This window comes from Homarus americanus, unplaced genomic scaffold, assembly GCF_018991925.1.
Source record: "Homarus americanus isolate GMGI-L3 unplaced genomic scaffold, GMGI_Hamer_2.0 scaffold28, whole genome shotgun sequence".
Taxonomy (NCBI): Eukaryota; Metazoa; Arthropoda; class Malacostraca; order Decapoda; family Nephropidae; genus Homarus; species Homarus americanus.
This window is the reverse complement of record NW_024742238.1, coordinates 2,535,098-2,555,191: the sequence shown is the minus strand read 5'-3', so window position 1 is coordinate 2,555,191 and position 20,094 is coordinate 2,535,098. Positions and strand designations below refer to the sequence as shown.

The 20,094-nt window shown below is 45.1% G+C and overlaps 1 protein-coding gene across 2 annotated transcripts in view; it reads right to left on the bottom strand.

Moving 5' to 3' along the window:
• Positions 1 to 20,094, bottom strand: part of LOC121876591 — a 113,247-nt gene that overhangs the window by 8,091 nt on the left and 85,062 nt on the right. For both annotated transcript variants that reach the window (XM_042381797.1, XM_042381796.1), the window contains 2 exons: positions 12,083 to 12,162; positions 8,319 to 8,384 (listed from right to left, as the gene is read on the bottom strand). In XM_042381797.1, coding sequence (XP_042237731.1) covers positions 8,319 to 8,384; positions 12,083 to 12,162 — 146 coding nt within the window. The remainder of the gene's footprint in view (positions 1 to 8,318; positions 8,385 to 12,082; positions 12,163 to 20,094) is intronic.

The following is a 20,094-nucleotide window of genomic DNA, read 5'->3' as shown; positions in this document are numbered from 1 at the left end:
AAAAGAACATGAATTTGTGTCACTGAATTTATATTATTAGGGTTAAACTGATACACAAATGAAACATGCCTGGGAACAACCTGGCACTGGTTACCTGGCATATTTGGACTTATTAAATTATGAAATTTAGGCCACAAAGTATTTATACTAATGAAATAATTATTTTGGATAGTGCTGGACGGTTATTAATTGCGCTCATTACGAAAATTGGGTCGATATTATTTCTGATAAGGGACGTCATTCACCATCCCAGATGGAGCAGTTCTCACCACTCTTCAAATAGACCACTTACGATTTTTTTTAGCTTAACTTGATTTCCATACATTTCTACACTTAAATTATTTGGATTAGTTATCTTAAAGGCTTACCTTTTATGATGGTTAGGAGAATTTGGAGGATATAAGCGGCGATGAGTCAAGTAGAGACTGGCGGATGTTCCTAAACAAACATGGAATTCTTTTAAAAAGAACAGTAAAATTCTTCATGTGCTGTTCTATATGGAGGATATCTTATAAAAAGTATTATTCCTTTGCAAATTTATACAATTTATGTGCATCCAATTCTATTTCTTTTCTTTTGGTTTCAAAATACAGTATAGTTCCATCGTAGTGATCATCGGGCGGGAGTGCGAGTACCACGGAAATCTCCCACGTTCCAATAACGAATCGTAGATGTATTTTTTTTTTAGCCCAGAACGCTTCTTGCACACCAACAAGGGGGCTACTACAGCATGGTATACATCACGGAGCTTCTTGCAATTGGCCCTAAATACAGTAGAGTAGGATGCTTTCTCTTCAGCTGTTATTTTAATCCTCGTTCAATCTCTGTGAGGTGGATCAAGGGGTACAGAAACCTCAATGAAAGGTGTGGGACTAGGGGGGTGGTAAAACTAAAGTAGGTAGAAAAGTGTTAAGATAATAAACACAATTATCCACACACATACTTAATCAAACACATACTTGCCTACACCAGTAAACAGTGAATGTTTGTGATAACATTAATTCTCAACTACAGTATATTAAATTTTACATTTCCCTGCGTTCATTCACCAGAAATAAAGATAATAAAAATACAATATAATGTGATAGTTGTGGTAATAACTCTTGTACTGTAGTTGTACCATACTGCTGCTGCTACTGTTGATAATAGTAATAATAATATCATCTTCATCATCCTCATCAGAAAATCAATAAGCCAAAACAAATAAAGGGATAACAAAATATGATGATGACAGCCACTTACAAAGGAAAAAACAACAAAAGGGGAAATTCAAGGAGACAAAACTCAATTCATATAAGTCTGGGAAATTCGTGTTTGATGATCTGACAAATACAAAAGATGGAGGGAAGCTTTGATCATCTCGGGGTAAACAAACCATTCTTTACACACGTCACGTCACTGTCAGTACGAGTGAGATAGTGAGGGTTTTTTTTTTTTGGGTGGGAGGGCGATTGACTTTGTCTTGTTTGAATTTCTGTGGTTTGTGTGTGGGCTTATTTTTATTTTTGTTAATTTAATGTCTTTGTTTTCAGGGTTTGTGTGTATTTTTAGAACTTAATGTATATAATTTTAGGGTTTGTGTCTGTTTTGAGGACTTAAAGTACCTGTTTATTTAGGGCTTGGATCTATTTTTAGGATTTGAATTAATTTTTAGGGCTTGTGTCAATTTTTTTTAAAGGAATTGTGTCTATTTTAAGGGCAGCCTTTACAACACACGTAAAAACATACAACAAATCTAAACATTGTTGATAGTTTGACCTATGGCACCTGCAGTCCACCTAACCTAACCTATACCTGTAAAATGGGTACTGTACCTCACTTTACTGTTTGGGGAAGTGAAGGTCAAGTGCAGTGTCGACCACGGTGCCTTCTTTGTGTACCGGAAGCCTAACTAAGGTGTTGGCATGCCTGTTACACCTACTACACCTTCAGTATGTTATATTAAGCATGGGAAGATCGATCTATCCATCTATGGTGGGATATAAGCGTCTTCAATATGTTGGACTCACAGCTGCGTGACTCGCGACAGAATCGGTGTAACTCGTAATCTGTCTACGTATTGAGTCTGTGTGTGTCCATCCGTGGATATTTGTACAAGTGTTGTCGGAGTTGTTCATTTGCCTGTGTGTGTACGCCTGTCTGTGTGTCTGTCAGTGTACAATGTTTTTTCACAAGTGTTTTCAGGGGAACTGTTTATCCTGGTGCTTTGAAAATTTACATACAAGTTCCTGAGGGCATAAAGCAACGCGCGGCTGGACGTGAACTTAATTCAACATGGCTGTCTGCAGTAATTCAACATGGCTGTCAGGAGTAATTCAACATGGCCGTCAGGAATTCAACATGGCCGTCAGGAGTAATTCAAAATGACTGTCAGGAGTATTTCAACATGGTTGTCAGGAGTAATTCAACATGGTTGTCAGGAGTAATTCAACATGGCCGTCAGGAGTAATTCAACTTGTCCGTCAGGAATAATTCAACATGTCCGTCAGGAATAATTCAACATGTCCGTCAGGAGTAATTCAACATGGCTGTCAGGAGTAATTCAACATAGTTGTCAGAAGTAATTCAACATGGTTGTCAGGAGTAATTCAAAATGACTGTCAGGAGTAATTCAACATGGTTGTCAGGAATAATTCAACATGTCCGTCAAGAGTTTTCAACATGTCCGTCAGGAGTAATTCAACATGGCTGCCACCATTGTTTTTTTAACCTGAAAAATAATCTCTATGAAAATTATAAGAATGATAAAAAAAATAGAATTAGCATCTCAATGTTGATAGTGGTAATGGGACGTGTGTGTCCCTCTCTCACTGTGCCTGCCTGCCTGTCTGTTTATACATGTATGTTTGTCTCTATCTACTTATATATCTCTTACTGATTATGAAGCAAAGATCTCTCTCCTACCTTTAAGTGCTCTTTTAAAATCGTCTAACGGTAACGATTCAACCCCCCCCCCCCACCCACACACCCTCGCCATTTAACAAACTCTCTAGCTCAGCCTTCCTCAATAGCAATCATCCTACATCAGCTGGACGTAAATTTCTCCTCTTTTTATGCATTCATTTCTTACATTTTTTCCGTTTTTTTCTCATTCATTCTTTTCTTTTTTCGCTCTCCTTCGTCTCGCCTGGGGTGAAAGCGTGTGGATGATGAATAGCTGAGCTGGGTTTGGGCATGTCACTGAGGAGCAGGGAGGGGTGGGGGGGGGGCCAAGGGTAAACACGACGTGCCGCTGCTTGAGGTGGGTTATCTGCCACCCACCCACCCACCCTTCCCCCTCCCCCGTGTCCCCTCCCTCCCTCCCTCCACTCCCGTCCCACTCTCCCGGTTCTTCCTCACCCTCCCTGACCTCTCCCTGTCTCTACTTCCTTGTCTTCCCGATCCTCCCCCTTTGATTAGTCTTAAATTAGAATATGACGTCCAATGTATATGAACCACTGTCCTGCATGGCAGTGAACAGAGACATGACTCTGACCTATATACAGTATACTATTAATGAATATGATCTATTCCTTTTTGTATGAACCTCTGTCCTGCGTGGCAGTGAGAAGTGATACCACCCTCAGTGTCAAGACCTGACTGAATTACTCAGAATAGGCAAACTGTACTCCAAGCGTTGTCAATAAATTTGTTAAACTAAAAAACTAAACCTTAACCCTCTTGCCCTCTACCCTGACCCTTCTATTTACTATACTAGCTTCACACTCACTCCCCCCCTTCCTGTCTTCTACCCACCCACCCTGCCTCCTACTCTCCCTCCTTACCTGCATCATACCCTCCCTCCCTTCCTGCCTCCCTCCCTGCCTCCTACCACCCCACCCCCCCCTTTTCTTTCCCATACCACTCACCTCACTCTTACCCTAGCTCCCTTTCTCCCTCATCACCCCTTTCCCTTCCTCCCTCTTCACCCTCACTACCCACCCTCCCTCATCCCCCTCCCTCCATCACCTCTACCACCCTCCCTCCCTCCCTCACCCCCATAATGTGTGCTGTAGCGGTTCTTTTGTGGTCATTGTGTGTACGAGTGGGTGGGAATGATGTTTGTGTATCGTTAGTGCTGGCGTTTGTGTGCTAATGTGTTGCTTCTCCTTGTCGTTGTTGTGGATGTGTGAGGGTGTGATGTTTGTGTCTCGTTAGTGCTGGCGTTTGTGTGTACGAATGTTTTGCTTCTCTGAGAGTTTGTGTGATTGTTTATGTTTGTGTATGTGTGTGCTGTTTGTGCGCTAATGTAATGCTTCGTTGTGTTATGTTTATGTTTTGTTGGTGCTGATGTAGTATGTGTACAGTGTTAACAAACAATGTCCTGTGTACTATTTAAGTATATAATGTAAGTGTACAGTGGGACGTAACGGTCAGCATGTTAGCCTTGTAGGGTGAAACTATGTGCAAGTTTCTTTACGCCATTTGCCTCTGTCTACGCAGCAGTAATTGGGGACCTTGGTGTTAATCGATTTGCGGTATCGTTTTCCGGGGTATGGTTAGCCAGTGCAGTTGGCGAATTGTCTGGTTTGCCAGGATTATTCCTTGACAATGGGCCACACAGCTTCTACACTTTATAAACAAATTCACGCCTAGGTGGCCCTAGCTGGCGGCCATCCTCAAACATGAGCGGCAACCGTCATTATATACTGTGTAGTGTGTACCATGTAGGTATAATTAAGGTATAAAGTGGAAGTGTACAGTGTAGGTGTACCGAGTCCTTGTACAGTGTAGGTGTACAAATTCTGTATACAGTGTAGATGTAGTACAGTGCCGTGTATAGCATTCCTTTGTGCCTTCCATAAACATACACAGTGGCAATATTATCCACATTTACAGGCTATATTGTTCTTGAGCGGCTGTAATCTCTCTCTCTCTCTCTCTCTCTCTCTCTCTCTCTCTCTCACCTGTATTTGTGATGGACGGAGGTGAAGTATAGTGGCTTAGGGCGGGAGGAGGGTGTTGGAGAAGCGTTAATCCGAGTGTTGGAGAATTGTCAATACGTGTGTTGGAGAAGCGTTAGTCTTAGTGTTGGAGAAACGTTAATCCGTATGTTGGAGAAGCGTTAATCTTGGTGTTGGGGAAGAGCTAATCTGGGTGTTTAAGCGTTAATCTGGGTGTTGAAGCGTTAATCTGAGTGTTGGAGAAACGTTAATCCGTGTGTTGGAGAAGCATTAATCCGATTGTTGGAGAAGCGTTAATCCGTGTGTTGGAGAAGCATTAATCCGATTGTTGGAGAAGCGTTAATCCGTGTCTTGGAGAAGCGTTAATCCGAGTGTTGGAGAAACGTTAATCCGAGTGTTGGAGAAGCGTTAATCCGAGTGTTGGAGAAACGTTAATCCGAGTGTTGGAGAAACGTTAATCCGAGTGTTGGAGAAGCGTTAATCCGAGTGTTGGAGAAGCGTTAATCCGAGTGTTGAAGCGTTAATCCGAGTGTTGGAGGAAGGTGCTGTAATGCTGTGTGGTGTCTTGAGATTGAGAACGTCTTGGCGTTTGCTGTTCCCACGAGGTAATTATTATTATTATTGTTATTATTACTGTTGTTATTATTATTATTATTATTATTATTGATGTTGTTGTTGTTATTGTTGTTGGTATTTGTTAAGTCGTCATTGTTATTATTATTGTTATTTATTCCTTTCTTCCTTGTCTTGTTTATTCTTTTTCCTTTTATATCCCTCCTCATTCTTTTTCTTCTTATTCCATTTTCTGTTTCCTAACTTGAAACGTCCTCCTCCTCCTCCTCCTCCTCCTCCTCCTCCTCCTCCTCCTCCTCCTCCTCCTCCTCCTCCTCCTCCTCCTCCTCCTCCTCCTCCTCCTCCTCCTCCTCCTCCTCCTCCTCTTCCTCCTCCTCCTCCTCCCTCCTCCTCCTCACACCTCCTGTCCTTGATTCCACCATCCTCCGACTCCTCTTTCGTGTATTTCCTTCCTGCTACCTCAATCCTCCTCTTTGTTGTCCCCTTCTTTCTCCTCTTTCTCTTTCTTCTCGTGTTCTCTGTACCACCTATCTCAGTCCTCCTCCTCCTCGCTCCTTCGCCTCTTCCTCCTCGCTCCTTCTCTTCCTCTTCCTCCTCCTCCTTCCTCCTCCTTCTCTTCCTCCTTCTCCTCTTCCTCTCCTCCCTCCTTCTCCTTCCTCTTTCCTCCTTTCCTTCCTCACCCCTCCTCTCGTTTTTCTCCGCCTCACTACATCAATCGTGTCATCCTCCGGTGTGTGTGTGTCGGGGGAGGGGTCTGATGTCTTGCAACTTGAATGTGCAACTGTGCATGTCCAATACTGTGATACACCTTTATATTTAAGGCGTTTACGTGTCCCGTTAGGTCTTAAAGGGCGATGGGTTAAAAAAGGGCGATGGGTTATAAGGGCGGTGGGTTAAAGGGGCGGTGGGTTAAAGGGGCGGTGGGTTAAAAGGGCAGTGATGTTAAAAGGGCGGTGGTTTACAACGGTCGACCAGGAAGGTGAGTTCTGAGCCACAATTCCTCGATAAAATATTCAGTAAAATTTAAATAAAGTGAAAAGATACAATGACCAACAGTAAATACTTATACGAGATGGTCTTTCGTGTTGTAAGGGGTCAAAGGTCAGAGATCATGTGTCAAATGTCAGGGGTCATGTAGTCTAGACTACTCTAGATGACGTTGATTTTTGTACCTTCAATAATTTTTAGATATTTTCCGTTAAAAAGGATCACCTGAAGTTTTGGCACCCCAGCTTTTTATATCACCTGTTGATTAGCTATCCTATCGCTACCTGGGGAATTAGGTTACGTTAGGTTATGTAGGATTGGGTTTGTTTAGGTTGCGTTAGGTTATGTAGGATTGGGTTAGGTTAGGTTAGGTTGGGTTAGGTTACATAGGCTAAGGTTAATTTAAGTTAGTGCTAGGTTGGTTAATCCCCCCAAAAAAATCTGGGTACAATTTCTTTCATTTCTCAATCATCAAAGACGGAATTTTGGGGGCGATTTTCTTAGAGAAATTTTCACACGTCGAGGGAAAAGGTTTTTGAAATGTGTCCAGTGTTGCTAGCGGACCCCCCACACGAGACGAGCTAGAGGTCAAAAATTGGCGCTGAATTGGGAGTCTTTTTCACCTGTTAGTCGTCAATAGTTTGGCCAATTCCGACACGAAAACATGAAGTTATTTCTCCTGGTCATATTCACTAAACCACTACTGCAGACAGACAGATGGGGAGGATTTATGGCTTTGTGTTGTTGTTGCGGGGTTAAAAATGATAGATGTTAAGGGAGGGATTTGGGGACGGATCTAGGGAGGGAGAGGGGGAGGGGTATTTGTGGAGGGATAGGGTGTATTTGCTAGGGAGGAGAGGTGAGGGAGGGGTGTGGGAGGGAGAGGTGTGTTTGAGGGAGGGATGGGTGTATTTGCTAGGGAGGGAGAGGGTTGTATTTGCTAGGGAGGAGGGGTGTAATTGCTATTGTAGGGAGAGGGGTGTAATGCTAGGAGAGGGAGAGGGTGTATTGCTGGGGAGGGATAGGGTGTGTGCTAGGGGAGGAGAGGGTGTAATTGGGGTGTGTTGGCTATGTAGGGAGGAGAGGGAGGCTGGTGCTAGGAGAGGGTGTAATTGTAGGAGAGAATGTGCTAGGGAGAGGGATGTAGAAGGGGTGTGCTAGTGTAATTGCTAGGGGAGAGGGTGTAGGTGTATTTGTTAGGGAGGGATAGGGTGTAATTGCTAGGGAGGGAGAGGGGTGTAATTGCTAGGGTGTAGCTGGGGAGGAGGGTGTTTGCTAGGGGAGTAAGGAGAGGTGTATTTGCTGGGGAAGGAGAGGTGTTGGGGGAGGGAGAGGGTGTATTTGCTGGGGAGGGAGAGGTGTATTTGCTAGGGAGGAGGGGGTGTGTTGCTAGGGGAGGAGAGGGTGTATTTGTACTGCTAGGGAGAGAGAGGGTGTGTTCTCTTGTTTGCTAGGGAGGAGAGGAGAGGAATTTGCTAGGTGTATTTGCTAGGGGAGGGAGAGGGAGTATTTAATGACCCACTGAAACGTCAGGTCACAGGTCACGTATTTCTTAATCGTCTCAGGATTCAGGTGTGCGAGGGCAAGACAGACAGGTGTTTAAAGGTAGACAGACAGACAGACAGGTGTATAAAATACAGACAGACAGATAGGTGTATAAACTACAGACAGACAGGTGTGCAAGATCGAGTTAGACGAGACCCCCGGTAGTCAGGTATGTGTTTGTGCGTCAGGTCGATACAGGTGTGTGAGGTGGAGGCCAGCTAGGTGACACGGTGGGGCCAGCTAGGTGACACGGCGAGGCCAGCTAGGTGACACTGAGAACAACTAGGAGACAGCCGTAGAGTGATATAAACCACGTCGCCTGGGACTTACCTGTGATGTTCTCCGGGACGACGGCCGTGGCTGCGTGTACCAGGAACCTTGGGGCGTAGCTGTCTTCTGTGGGCAGATATAAAAGAAGCGTTAGTCAGTTGTATGAATGCCAACCTTAACTGACTGATTGACTTACTGATTAACTGATTGATGGACTGACTGACTGACAGTGATTTATTGACTGGCTGACTGAGTTATTGACTGACTGACAGTGATTTATTGATTAACTGACTGACGGACCCAGTGAAAACATTCTTTTACATGAGTAGGCAGTGACAGATTGTTTTTATTATTATTATTATTATTAGTAGTATTATTATTGTTGTTGTTAGTGTTATTTTTATTGTTGTTTTTAATAGGTAATATTATTAATACTACAGGGTTCCCACAATTATTGAAAAATCGTGGAAATAAAAGTAGATACGGGCAACTTTCCTTCTTTCCAATATATATATATATATACATATTATACACACTTTGCATTTTACATTTCCCTTCAGGGTTCAACGCGCCCATATTGAGTGTATTTTATGGGGGTCAGAACACGGAACATTATCTTTCTGGCTGATGGAGTTTGGTGGCAGTTTTCCTGGTTAATTAATGGTCATCTGTCCTGCTCCAACCTTATATAATGTATGATGTACCTTCAACAATATTTCCTCTGGGCATTTATACAACATTCACAATCATAATCTCATTAAGGGAATTTCTGTAGACATTTATTTAGGTTTCTTACTGTCACACGGCCATACAGTGAGGTACGGCCCTACATTAACCCCACCAGTCCAAGGCCTTCCCGTCACCTGGACAAAATCGTCAGGCGTTGGTTGGGAAAAATCCCTAATTGTCGTCATCAAACTGAAGGGAATGGGGGAGAGAAAACTAAACTATATTAACGTTACTGTAGATGTTCAATTAGACGTGAGATTTCTGACTGCATTAACTCGTTTCATAAAGCTGGTTTTCCGGCATCTTCCTGGTGTAGATTAACATACTTTTTTTCTCCTCTAATGATACTTTATTTTTTTATATCCTCCCCCGGGCGTGCTGTTCCCCGTAAACAGTAGTTCACCTTGAAGCCTTTTAAGTGATCTGGTCAGGGAAAATATAATCTGATTTGTGTGGGAACCTTCTATCATTATTGTTATTATTATTGTTATGTTTTTATTAGGGTTATTGTTTTAATGCACCTTTTACTGTGTGTGTGTGTGTTTTTCCGGTTACGGATACATGTACTGTTATTGGCTGCTAACAAATAAAACACCACACTGTACTCTCGGTAAACTCTAGGCTTGTAATTAATCCAGGTAGGGTCAGGTAGATATAATAGCACCTGTTTTATTTTTATATTCCATTTGTTTATATCATCACAATCCACTATTCCCGTATTAATTTCTGAAGAAGTTTTACCATAAATTATTCTCTTAACTGTTGAGGTTAGGATCTGTCTTTTGTTTTCACTTACGGTACAAAACATGGCGCCAATATTGAATCGAGACTCTACCGAAAGTAGATGTTCATTTAATACCAATTAGAAGTTCAGAGTTTCATAATTAATTTGGAAAGAAATTATTAACCTTCTTGTTTATTTGTGTGAAGTGAATTGATCGAGGTAGAGTCTGAGTGTAATTAGTATGTATGTAGTTACGAGCCTCTGTGAACAAACACCAACCATACACCAAGTTACATCAGTACATCACCCAACTCAAGACGAAATTTGTATGTATGTATGTAGTTACGACCCTGTATGAACCAACTCTCACCATACACCAGGTTACATCACCCGACACACAGAAGAAATTAAATAATGTAGTATACGTTGTAAATTTTTTTCGCCATCTTTCCATAATGAATAAACTTTGCCTTTGTGTTCGTAAAAACTTTGTATTTAATAAAAAGTTTGAAGTCGGGTGGAAATTTTGCGGGTGAGGTCTGAGGTTATGGTAAACTGTACTTTTATATTATTATTACTTTTATTTTGTTAATATTTTGCTATTTTTATACGACCCGCTGAGTATTAGCGTTTTCCTTGAGTAGGGAAGCTGGTCCATTTTCTACTTCAAGGGAAGACATTTAGGTTTTAAGGGAGACTGTTGTTTTAAGGGAGATTGGTGATTTAAGGGAGGCTGTGGTGTTTTAAGGGAGGCTGTGGTGTTTTTTGGGAGGTTGTGTTGTTATAAGGGAGGCTGTGTTGTTTTAAGGGAACTTGTGTTGTAAGGGAGGCTGTGTTGTTTTAAGGGGACTGGCGTGTGATGTTTTAAAGGGAAGACTGATGTTTTAAGGGGGAGACTGATGTTTTATGGGGAGACTGTGATATTTTAAGGAGAAACTGTGATGTTTTAAGGGGGAGACTGATGTCTTAAGGGGAGACTGATATTTTAAAGGGGACTCGTGTTTTAAGTGGGGACTGTGATGTTTAAAGAGGGAGACTGATGTTTTAACCGGGTACTTATATTTTTAGGGGATACTGTGATATTGAAAGGGGTGACTGATATTTTAAAGGGGAGACTGTGATGTCTTAAGTAGGAGGCTGATGTTTTAAGGGGAGACTGGTGTTTTAAAGGGGGACTCGTGTTTTAAAGGGGAGACTGATGATTTAAGGGAGACCGGTGTTTTAAGGGGAGACTGTTGTAGGTGGTCCCTGTCCACACACACACACACGTCTCGGCGTCAGTGATCATTGGTGCCATTATTCAGACGATCTGTTTTATTCACTTCAGTGGACAGCCTTCAGTGAGGACGATAATGAATTCAATAATTACCTGTAATAATGTTTGACGTGTTTCCAAGTCTTTGTTTGTTTTTCTTTGCTCTTGTGTTTGGATTTCTGCATCACCTGAAGATTATCCCGAGTGTAATTCACTTTTAGATTAATCACACAACGTTGACCTAATTTAATATAATCTAGTTTTATTTAGCTCTAACCTAACCTAATATAATCCAACGCTAACCTAACCTAACCAACCCCCAGGTAACGTTAGGGTTTTATTTAATCATCAGGTGGCTAAATTCTCAGGTGATCCACTCTCTCTCCTCTGATTAATATTATGTTCTATTACCTCAGTGTTTACTATATGTGGCCCCCTGGTGGTGAAAGGTCCAATTTCTCTTCTGTAATTGGCAATTTTTCTCCCTATTACACTGTGGTTGAGCTGTGTCGTGTGGTGATGGTTGTAATAGTGATAGTAATTGTAGGTTATGAGTTGCTTGTTTGTTTTGTTTGTTGAGATATATTGTTTGATTTTTGTTTGCTGGTTGATAGATATATTGGGATTTTGTTTGGTTGAGTATAAACAAAAGTTATAGGGCGTGAGATGATTTTTTTTTCATGTTTACTTTCTAGTAAGTTGGAGGTGAAGAGGATTTTTTTCTTATATTTGCTTGTGTGTAAACAATACCTGTACGTCACCAGAGAGGAGAGATGGAGTGAGGGAGTGAGAAGGTAAGTAAGAGATGGGTGGGGAGAAGGATGTGTGAGGTGAGGGGGGCATGGTAGAGATGGGTGAGGGTGGGCGGGGGCATAAGTAAGAGATGGAGTGGGGAGGGTGGGGGGGGGCATGAAGTAAGAGATGGAGTGAGGATTTGAAGTGAGTTGGGGGTTTAAATGAAAGAGATGAAGTCAAGGGGTGGAGTGAGGGATGGGCTGGGTGAATGGAGTGAGTTGGGGGGTAAAGTGAGGAGAGGTGGAATGAATGAAGAGAGACGGAGTGGGATGAAGTTATAGAGCCATAGGAAGGGGGAGTTAGGGGTAGTTGTGTACATACCATAGTGCTGACAGTAGTTACCCCCCCAACAAGGGTAACAAATGCAGGGGACTTCCTCGCTGGTGTACCCGTTCAGACAGCTGTTTGGGCGAGACGTGAAGAATATTAATTAGTAAAATGTAAGGGAGATTTTAACTAAAGGGGTCGTGTGTGTTGTGGCGGTTTTATAATACTTAAGTTCATGGAGTTAAAAGATGACTTGATACTCCACGCGCGCACACACACACACACACACACACACGCACACACACACACACAGACACGCACACACACACACACAGACACACACACAACCAAAATCAGCGTCGGTCGTGCCAACTCCGAACTTGTGACATACCTCCTTTAATTAATTTGGAGGCAATTAATTATTCCCTGTATAAATATCAACGTTTTACAGTAAGTGAGGTTTATTTTTATACGTACTCGGTTGTTGGTGTGTGTGTGAGAGAGAGAGAGAGAGAGAGAGAGAGAGAGAGAGAGAGAGAGAGAGAGAGAGAGGTCTGACGTCGTACATTCTGGAGAAGTAGTGTCATTGCCTCGCTACACACAGCCCACATTTTACGATAATAAATTGTTGACGGTGTTCATCTTGACACATGTGGCCTGAGGGAAGACACTTATGGGTTGGGGAAGACACTTAAGGGTTGGGGAAGACACTTAAGGGTTGGGGAAGACACTTAAGGATTGTGGGGAAGACACTTAAAGACACCCGATGATCAAAAGATCGTGAGTTCCAAATATTTCCCCACCCAAATCAACGCCTCTTGTTAGGGTAGAGTCTCAGGGTCTTTTTGGTCGCCATCTTTGTGACTCTTCTCGTAGTGTCAGAGTCAGTGTGCCGCCATCTTAAATTAGATCAGTTCTGAGAGAGAGAGATGGGGTCGGGGGTGGGGAGGGGATGGGGTGAGACCGGTGGTGTCTGGTGGGCTGGCAACTCGCCTCAGCACAACTGTCTATTGCGATTAATGTCGAGCCAGACACTGTGTGGTGATGTGCTCCCAGCCAGCCACCACTTGACTACCATGACTCTGGTCTGGGCCCCACCATCTGACTCTACCATGACTCTGGGCCCCACCATCTGACTCTACCATGGCTCTGGGCCTCACCATCTGACTCTACCATGACTCTGGGCCCCACCATCTGACTCTACCATGACTCTAGGCCCCACCATCTGACTCTACCTTGACTCTGGGCCCACCATCGGCTCTACCATGACTCTGGGCCCCACCATCTGATGACTCTACCATGACTCTGGGCCCGTCATCTGACTCTACCATGACTCTGGGCCCCACCATCTGACTCTACCAGCAGGCTCTGGGCCCCACCATCCCAGCTCTACCGCGACTCGCGGCCCCACCATCTGGCTCTACCACCATGACTCTGGGCCCCTACATCTGATTCTACCATGACTCTGGGCCCCACCATCTGACTCTACCATGACTCTGGGCCCGTCATCCTGGCTCTACCATGACTCTGGGCCCCACCATCTGTTCCACCATGACTCTGGGCCCCACCATCTGACTCTACCATGACTCTAGGCCCCACCATCTGACTCTACCTTGACTCCTGGGCCACACCATCTGACTCTACATGACTCTGGGCCCACCATCTGACTCTACCATGACTCTGGGCCCGTCATCTGGCTCTACCATGACTCTGGGCCCCACCATCTGGCTCACCATGAGCTCAGGGCCCCCACCATCTGGCTCTACCATGACTCGCAGCCCCATCTGGCTCTACCATGACTCTGGGCCCCTGTCTGATTCTACCATGACTCTAGGCCCCCACCATCTGACTCTACCATGACTCTGGGCCCGTCATCTGACTCTACCATGACTCTGGGCCCCACCATCTGACTCTACCATGACTCTAGGCCCCACCATCTGACTCTACCATGACTCTGGGCCCGTCATCTGGCCTCACTTGACTCTAGGCCCCACCATCCTGACTCTACCCTGTGACTCTGGGCCCCTGTCTGACTCTACCATGACTCTGGGCCCCCACCATCTGACTCTACCATGACTCTGGGCCCCACCTTCTGACTCTACCATGACTCTGGGCCCCACCATCTGTCTACCATGACTCTGAGCCCCACCATCTAGCTCTACTTGGCTCTGGGGCCCCACCATCTGATTCTACCATGACTCTGGGCCCCACCATCTGACTCTACCATGGCTCTGGGCCTCACCATCTGACTCTACCATGACTCTGGGCCCCACCATCTGACTCTACCATGACTCTTGGCCCTTCACTTGACTCTGCCATGACTTACCACCACCTGACTTAACATGATTCAGAGACCACCATCTTTCTCACTCTGTCTTTCTTTATTCCTTTATTTATTTATTTTTTCGAACTTGAGATCCTTGCTCTCTTTCGCTCTCTCCCCCACTTTAATGTGAGGTTCCGGCTCTCTCTCTCTCTCTCTCTCTCTCTCTCTCTCTCTCTCTCTCTCTCTCTCTCTCTCCTCTCCTCTCTCTCTCTCTCTCTCTCTCTCTCTCTCTCACCATGAGGTACTTCCAGCCTCACTTCCAATAATCTAGGACACTCATGACCTCTCCTCACGCATCCCCCCTCCTCCCCTCCCCTACCCACACCTCCCCCTACACCCCTCCACCACCCTCTCCCTTCCCCACCCACCCTTCTCCTGTCCCCTTCATCCTCGCCTCCCCACCCCCCCCTCCCCTCTGATGACAATGGTTAAGGGTTAAAACTTTTGGTCTCCTAACCCATTTTGGGTTTCGTTTCAGAATTGTCACGACACTGGATTTGGAAGTGTGTGTGTGTGTGTGTGTGTGTGTGTGTGTGTGTGTGTGTGTGTGTGTGTGTGTGTGTGTGTGTGTGTGTGTGTGTGTGTGTGTGTGTGTGTTTGTGTGTGTGTGTGTGTGTGTGTGTGTGTGTGTGTGTGTGTGTGTGTGTGTGTGATTATTAACCTCTGAATGCAGACTTAACCCCTTGAGTACTAATGATAGTGTACTCATGATAAAGTCATCGTACTCAAGGGTTAATAATCTAACACACACACACACACACACATACACACACACACAGCCTTAATAATACTGTAGAACAATACATACCAACAGTGTAAAACCCCCAACAGATGACCCAATAGAGGTCGAGTATACAAGGTCGTCGTCATTTTAGCTAGAGGTCAAATAATTGCAGAGGAGGAGGGGTTGGTAGGGGAGGATGGGGGAGATGGGGTGATTAAGTAGGAGGGAGGTTGGGTGGGTTGGTAGGGGGAAGGAGGGGTAGATGGGGTGGCTTAGTAGGGGGTTAGTAGGAGGGAGGTGGGGTGGGATGGTAGAGTGAAGGAAGGAGAGTTGGTAAGGTGGAGGAGGAGGGGTAGATGGGTGTGGTTGGTGGAGGGAGCTGGGGCCTGGATGGTAGGGGGTGGGGGGTTCCCAGTGGTGCAGGATACAATGTAAGGTTTCCAGTGTCAATGGTCAGTTAGCATGCGACCTCGACACTAGGGAGGATCACTGTACACACCGCGACCCGTTGTGTGCTTCAGGTTTAGGCAAGAGATGAGCACTTTCACCGCCCTGGTTGTCTGTATACACGAGGATATACTGTATAACTCTCTCTCTCTCTCTCTCTCTCTCTCTCTCACTCTCTCGTTGAAGTGTCGCAGTTAAGAGCTTCCAGGCCCAGATTCTAAAATGGTCGTTCGTGGATTTTTTTATTATTATTCTTTTTTTTTCTGAACTGGATATATGTGGATTTTTTCTCTCACTAAATTGGAGACATATGGATTTTTTTTTCACTGTGCTGGTATGCGGATTATTATTTTTTTTTCCACTTCAGTTACGATAAAATGCTTCTCAAAAATTTCAGTACGTTGATATTTCCCCCAGAGTGGTGATGTAAGGAACATATCGTATCTACCGTAGTTCACGTAAGTCATCTCCGACACTAATATATATATCCTCAAAGGTTCGTGTGTTGCAATATTACCCCGACCCTTGTATCTGGAGGTGTTGTGAGCCTATCTTAAACCAGGGTGCAAGGATGGATTCTGGAGGGTTTTTATGTTAATTTGTGACAATCTGGCATCGTAACCCAAGCAAAATGATCCTTTATTTAACCTATTATATGTGTGTGTGGCCAATAGCAACCCAACAACTGTGTAACCAACCCAACCCAATGCCTCATTTAGTATTCAGGTGTTTAATCATCAGACGAAACAAGCAAGGGGTGCCTAATCTTATATTTGAACCGGGTACAAATTCACAGTTCCATGAGTTTGTGAATACCGGCAGACAGTGTTACGGTAGACGGGCGCCGAGAGGATGGGGGAGGCCTCGCTGCCTCTACGGAGATCAACATTCAAATCTAGTTACATTTGTTTTGAATAATCAGTGGATTTGTATGTGTGTGTGTGTGTGTGTGTGTGTGTGTGTGTGCGTGTGTGTGTGTGTGTATGTGTGTGTGTGTGTGTGTGTGTGCGCAATTATTTTGTTTGTTTGTGTGTGTGTGTGTGTTTGTTTGTTTGAGTATAATTATTTTGCTTGTTTTTTTGTGTGTGGTAATTGTATTCGTTGTGTGTGTGTGTCTGTGTATGTATAATTCTTTGCATATGTGTGTATTACAACTCTCATATGTAAACGTTCATGATCACATTACACCCGTGCCTGCTGTCATATTGTGTGTACACGTGTGTGTGTGTGTGAGCGGCTGTTTTCAATGCACAGTACACGTGTTTGTGCTCAGATTGCATACACATGTGTTGTAATCTACGTGTGTGTGTGTGTGTGTGTGTGTGTGTGTGTGTGTGTGTGTGTGTGTGTGTGTGTGTGTGTGTGTGTGTGTGTGTGTATGTATGTATGTATGTATCACACAACATAAACTATGATGCACTTCTCGAAGTAAAACAGAGAGAGAGAGAGAGAGAGAGAGAGAGAGAGAGGGGAGGGGAGCAATTGTGAAATATGGCCACCAGGTGTGTGTGTGTGTGTGTGTGTGTGTGTGTGTGTGTTTTGAGTGAGGGAGATTAAAACCTCCTTTTTGTTTCCTGTGTCTGCAAAATAATGTGAATTGATAGTGTGCGTCAATTATGTTGAGGTAAGTTGTGTTTGTGTAGTTGGTGTGGTGTTTGTGTCGTTGGTGTGGTGTTTGTGTAGTTGGTGTGGTGTTTGTGTGGTTGGTGGTGTTTGTGAGTTGGTGTGGTGTTTGTGTGGTTGGAGTGGTGGTTGTGTAGTTGGTGTGTGGTGTTTGTGTAGTTGGTGGTGTTTGTGTAGTTGGTGGTGTTTGTGTAGTTGGTATGGTGGTTGTGTAGTTGGTGTGGTGTTTGTGGTAGTTGGGTGGTGGTTGGTAGTTGGAGTGGTGGTTGTGTATTGGTGTTGTTTGTGTAGTTGGTGGTGTTTGTGTAGTTGGTGGTGTTTGGTAGTTGGTGGTGGTTGTGAGTTGGTGTGGTGTTTGTGTAGTTGGGATGGTGGTTGTGTAGTTGGTGGTGTTTGTGTAGTTGGTGTGGTGGTTGTGTAGTTGGTGGTTTGTGGTTGGAGTGGTGGTTAGTAGTTGGTGGGTGTTTGTGTGGTTGGAGTGGTGGTTGGTAGTTGGTGTGGTGTTTGTGTAGTTGGTGTGGTGTTTGTGTAGTTGGAATGGTGTTTGTGTAGTTGGTGTGGTGTTTGTGTGGTTGGATTGGTGGTTGTGTGTTTGGTGTGGTGTTTGTGTGGTTGGTGTGGTGGTTGTGTAGTTGGTGTGGTGTTTGTGTGGTTGGTGTGGTGGTTGTGTAGTTGGTGTGGTGGTTGTGTAGTTGGTGTGGTGTTTGTGTAGGTGTGGTGTTTGTGTAGTTGGTGTGGGGTTTGTAGGTTTTGTATACTGTCAGTTGTATTTGCCTAAATATTACCACAAAATAACTAATAAAACACCATCACAAACACCCATAAAACACTACCGCAAACTCATCATAAACACCCCATAAAACACCATCATAAACACCATCAAACACCCTCCCATAAACACCATCACAAACACTGCCACAAACACCCCTCATAAAAACACCATCACAAACACTGCTACAAACAACCCTCCCATAAAACAGCATCATAAACACCTATCAAACACCCATCAAACAATCTCCCCATAAAAACACCATCACAAACACTGCTTACAAACACCTCCTCATAAAACAATATCCAAACACTGCCACAAAACACACCCTCCCCATAAAACAGCATCATAAAACACCTATCAAACACCCTCCCCATAAAACACCATCACAAACACTGCCATTAAACACCCTCCCCATAAAACACCATCACAAACACCGCCACAAACCCCAGGAAATAAAACAGAGAGTTGTGAGGTTTAAGAGTACAATGGGTGCAGAGTAATTGGGGGGCAGTATGTTACCCCTGTCACGCCTACTCTCTGATAGGGAAGTATTTAAATTTGTGTACAAGTTGTAACTGGGTGGTAAATGTGTGTGTGGAGTTGGAGGGATGAGGGGTGGAGGGGGTGAGGGGTGGGAGGGGATGAGGAGGAGGGGGGATGAGGGATGAGGGGTGGAGGGGAGGTGAGGGGTGGAGGCAGGGGTGAGGGGTGGAGGGGGGAGGGGTGGAGGGGGAGGGGTGGAGGGGATGAGGGTGGAGGGAGGGGGGTGGGGGGGATGGGGGTGGAGGGGGTGAGGGATGGAGGGGGATGAGGGTGGGAGGGGTGAGGTGGAGGGAGAGGGGTGAGGGGGTGGAGGATGAGGGGTGGAGGGGGTGGTGAGAGGGGGGTGGGGAGGGGTAGAGGGGGTGAGGGGTGGAGGGAGGTGAGGGTGGAGGGGGATGAGGGGTGGGAGGGGGTGAGGTTGGAGGGGGATGAGGGGGATGAGGGTGGAGGGAGGGGTGAGGGGGTGGAGGGCAGGGGTGAGGGGTGGAGGGGTGAGGGGTGGGAGGGGTGGGGAGGGGTGGAGTGGGGATGAGGGGTGGAGGGGGATGAGGGTGGAGGGGGTGGGATGGGGTGGAGGGGGTGAGGGGTGGAGGGGGATGAGGGTGGAGGGGGGGGTGAGGGGTGGAAAGGGGGTGAGGGTGGAGGGAGGGGGAGATGGACGAGGAGCACGGGGGGGGGGGTGAAGAAGAGAAGGTATTTGAGGAGGTAAGGAAGAGGGAGGACAAAGTAAATAGAAAAGAGGAATGAAGGAGATAGACGAATACTTTTTTATTTGTACTATTTTCTCCCCTTTTTTCTCCTCCCTCCTCCCTCTCCTTCCTCACGTCCACCAGTTTTATCGTAATATAGTCATCCGAGAGAGACACAGAGAGACACAGTGAGAAAATGAGAGAGATAATCACACAGACAGACACACACCAATAAGTAGACAATTCTCCCCCATCACGTTAAAGCTCCGCCCACCATCGTCAGTACCCTAACAACCGCCACAACACACACACACTGGATTGGTTGCTAAGGAAGACACTCACGTCGACTACCTAACCTCACCTCACCGCACCTAACCTTACCACACCTAACCTCACCTCACCTCACCGCACCTCACCTCACCGCACTTAACCTTACCACACCTAACCTCACCTCACCTCACCGCACCTAACCTTACCACACCTAACCTAACCTCACCGCACCTAACCTTACCACACCTCACCTAACCTCACCTCACCTAACCACATTATATTTCCTGCATTTATTAAGGGATTATATAGTTAGATTGAGAGCCAGGCTGTCAGATGATGTTAACAATTGAGGGATTTTGTCAGATTATTTCTCTATCTGTGCCTGGCTGTGTAACGAGGGATATTGCAGTTGAGATGTTGATTTGTCTGTTTCTCTGTCTACAGTTGACGTCCTTTGATCTGCTGGACGGGGCTGTCATACAGGTAAGGTTGTGGATATATGTACAGACAGAAGGTAGAAATATAGACAGGGGCGTAGATGTGTATTCTAGATAGACAGTGCAATAGACTCTAGATAGACAGTGCAACAGACTCCAGATAGACAGTGCAATAGACTCCAGATAGACAGTGCAATAGACTCTAGATAGACAGTGCAATAGACACCAGATAGAC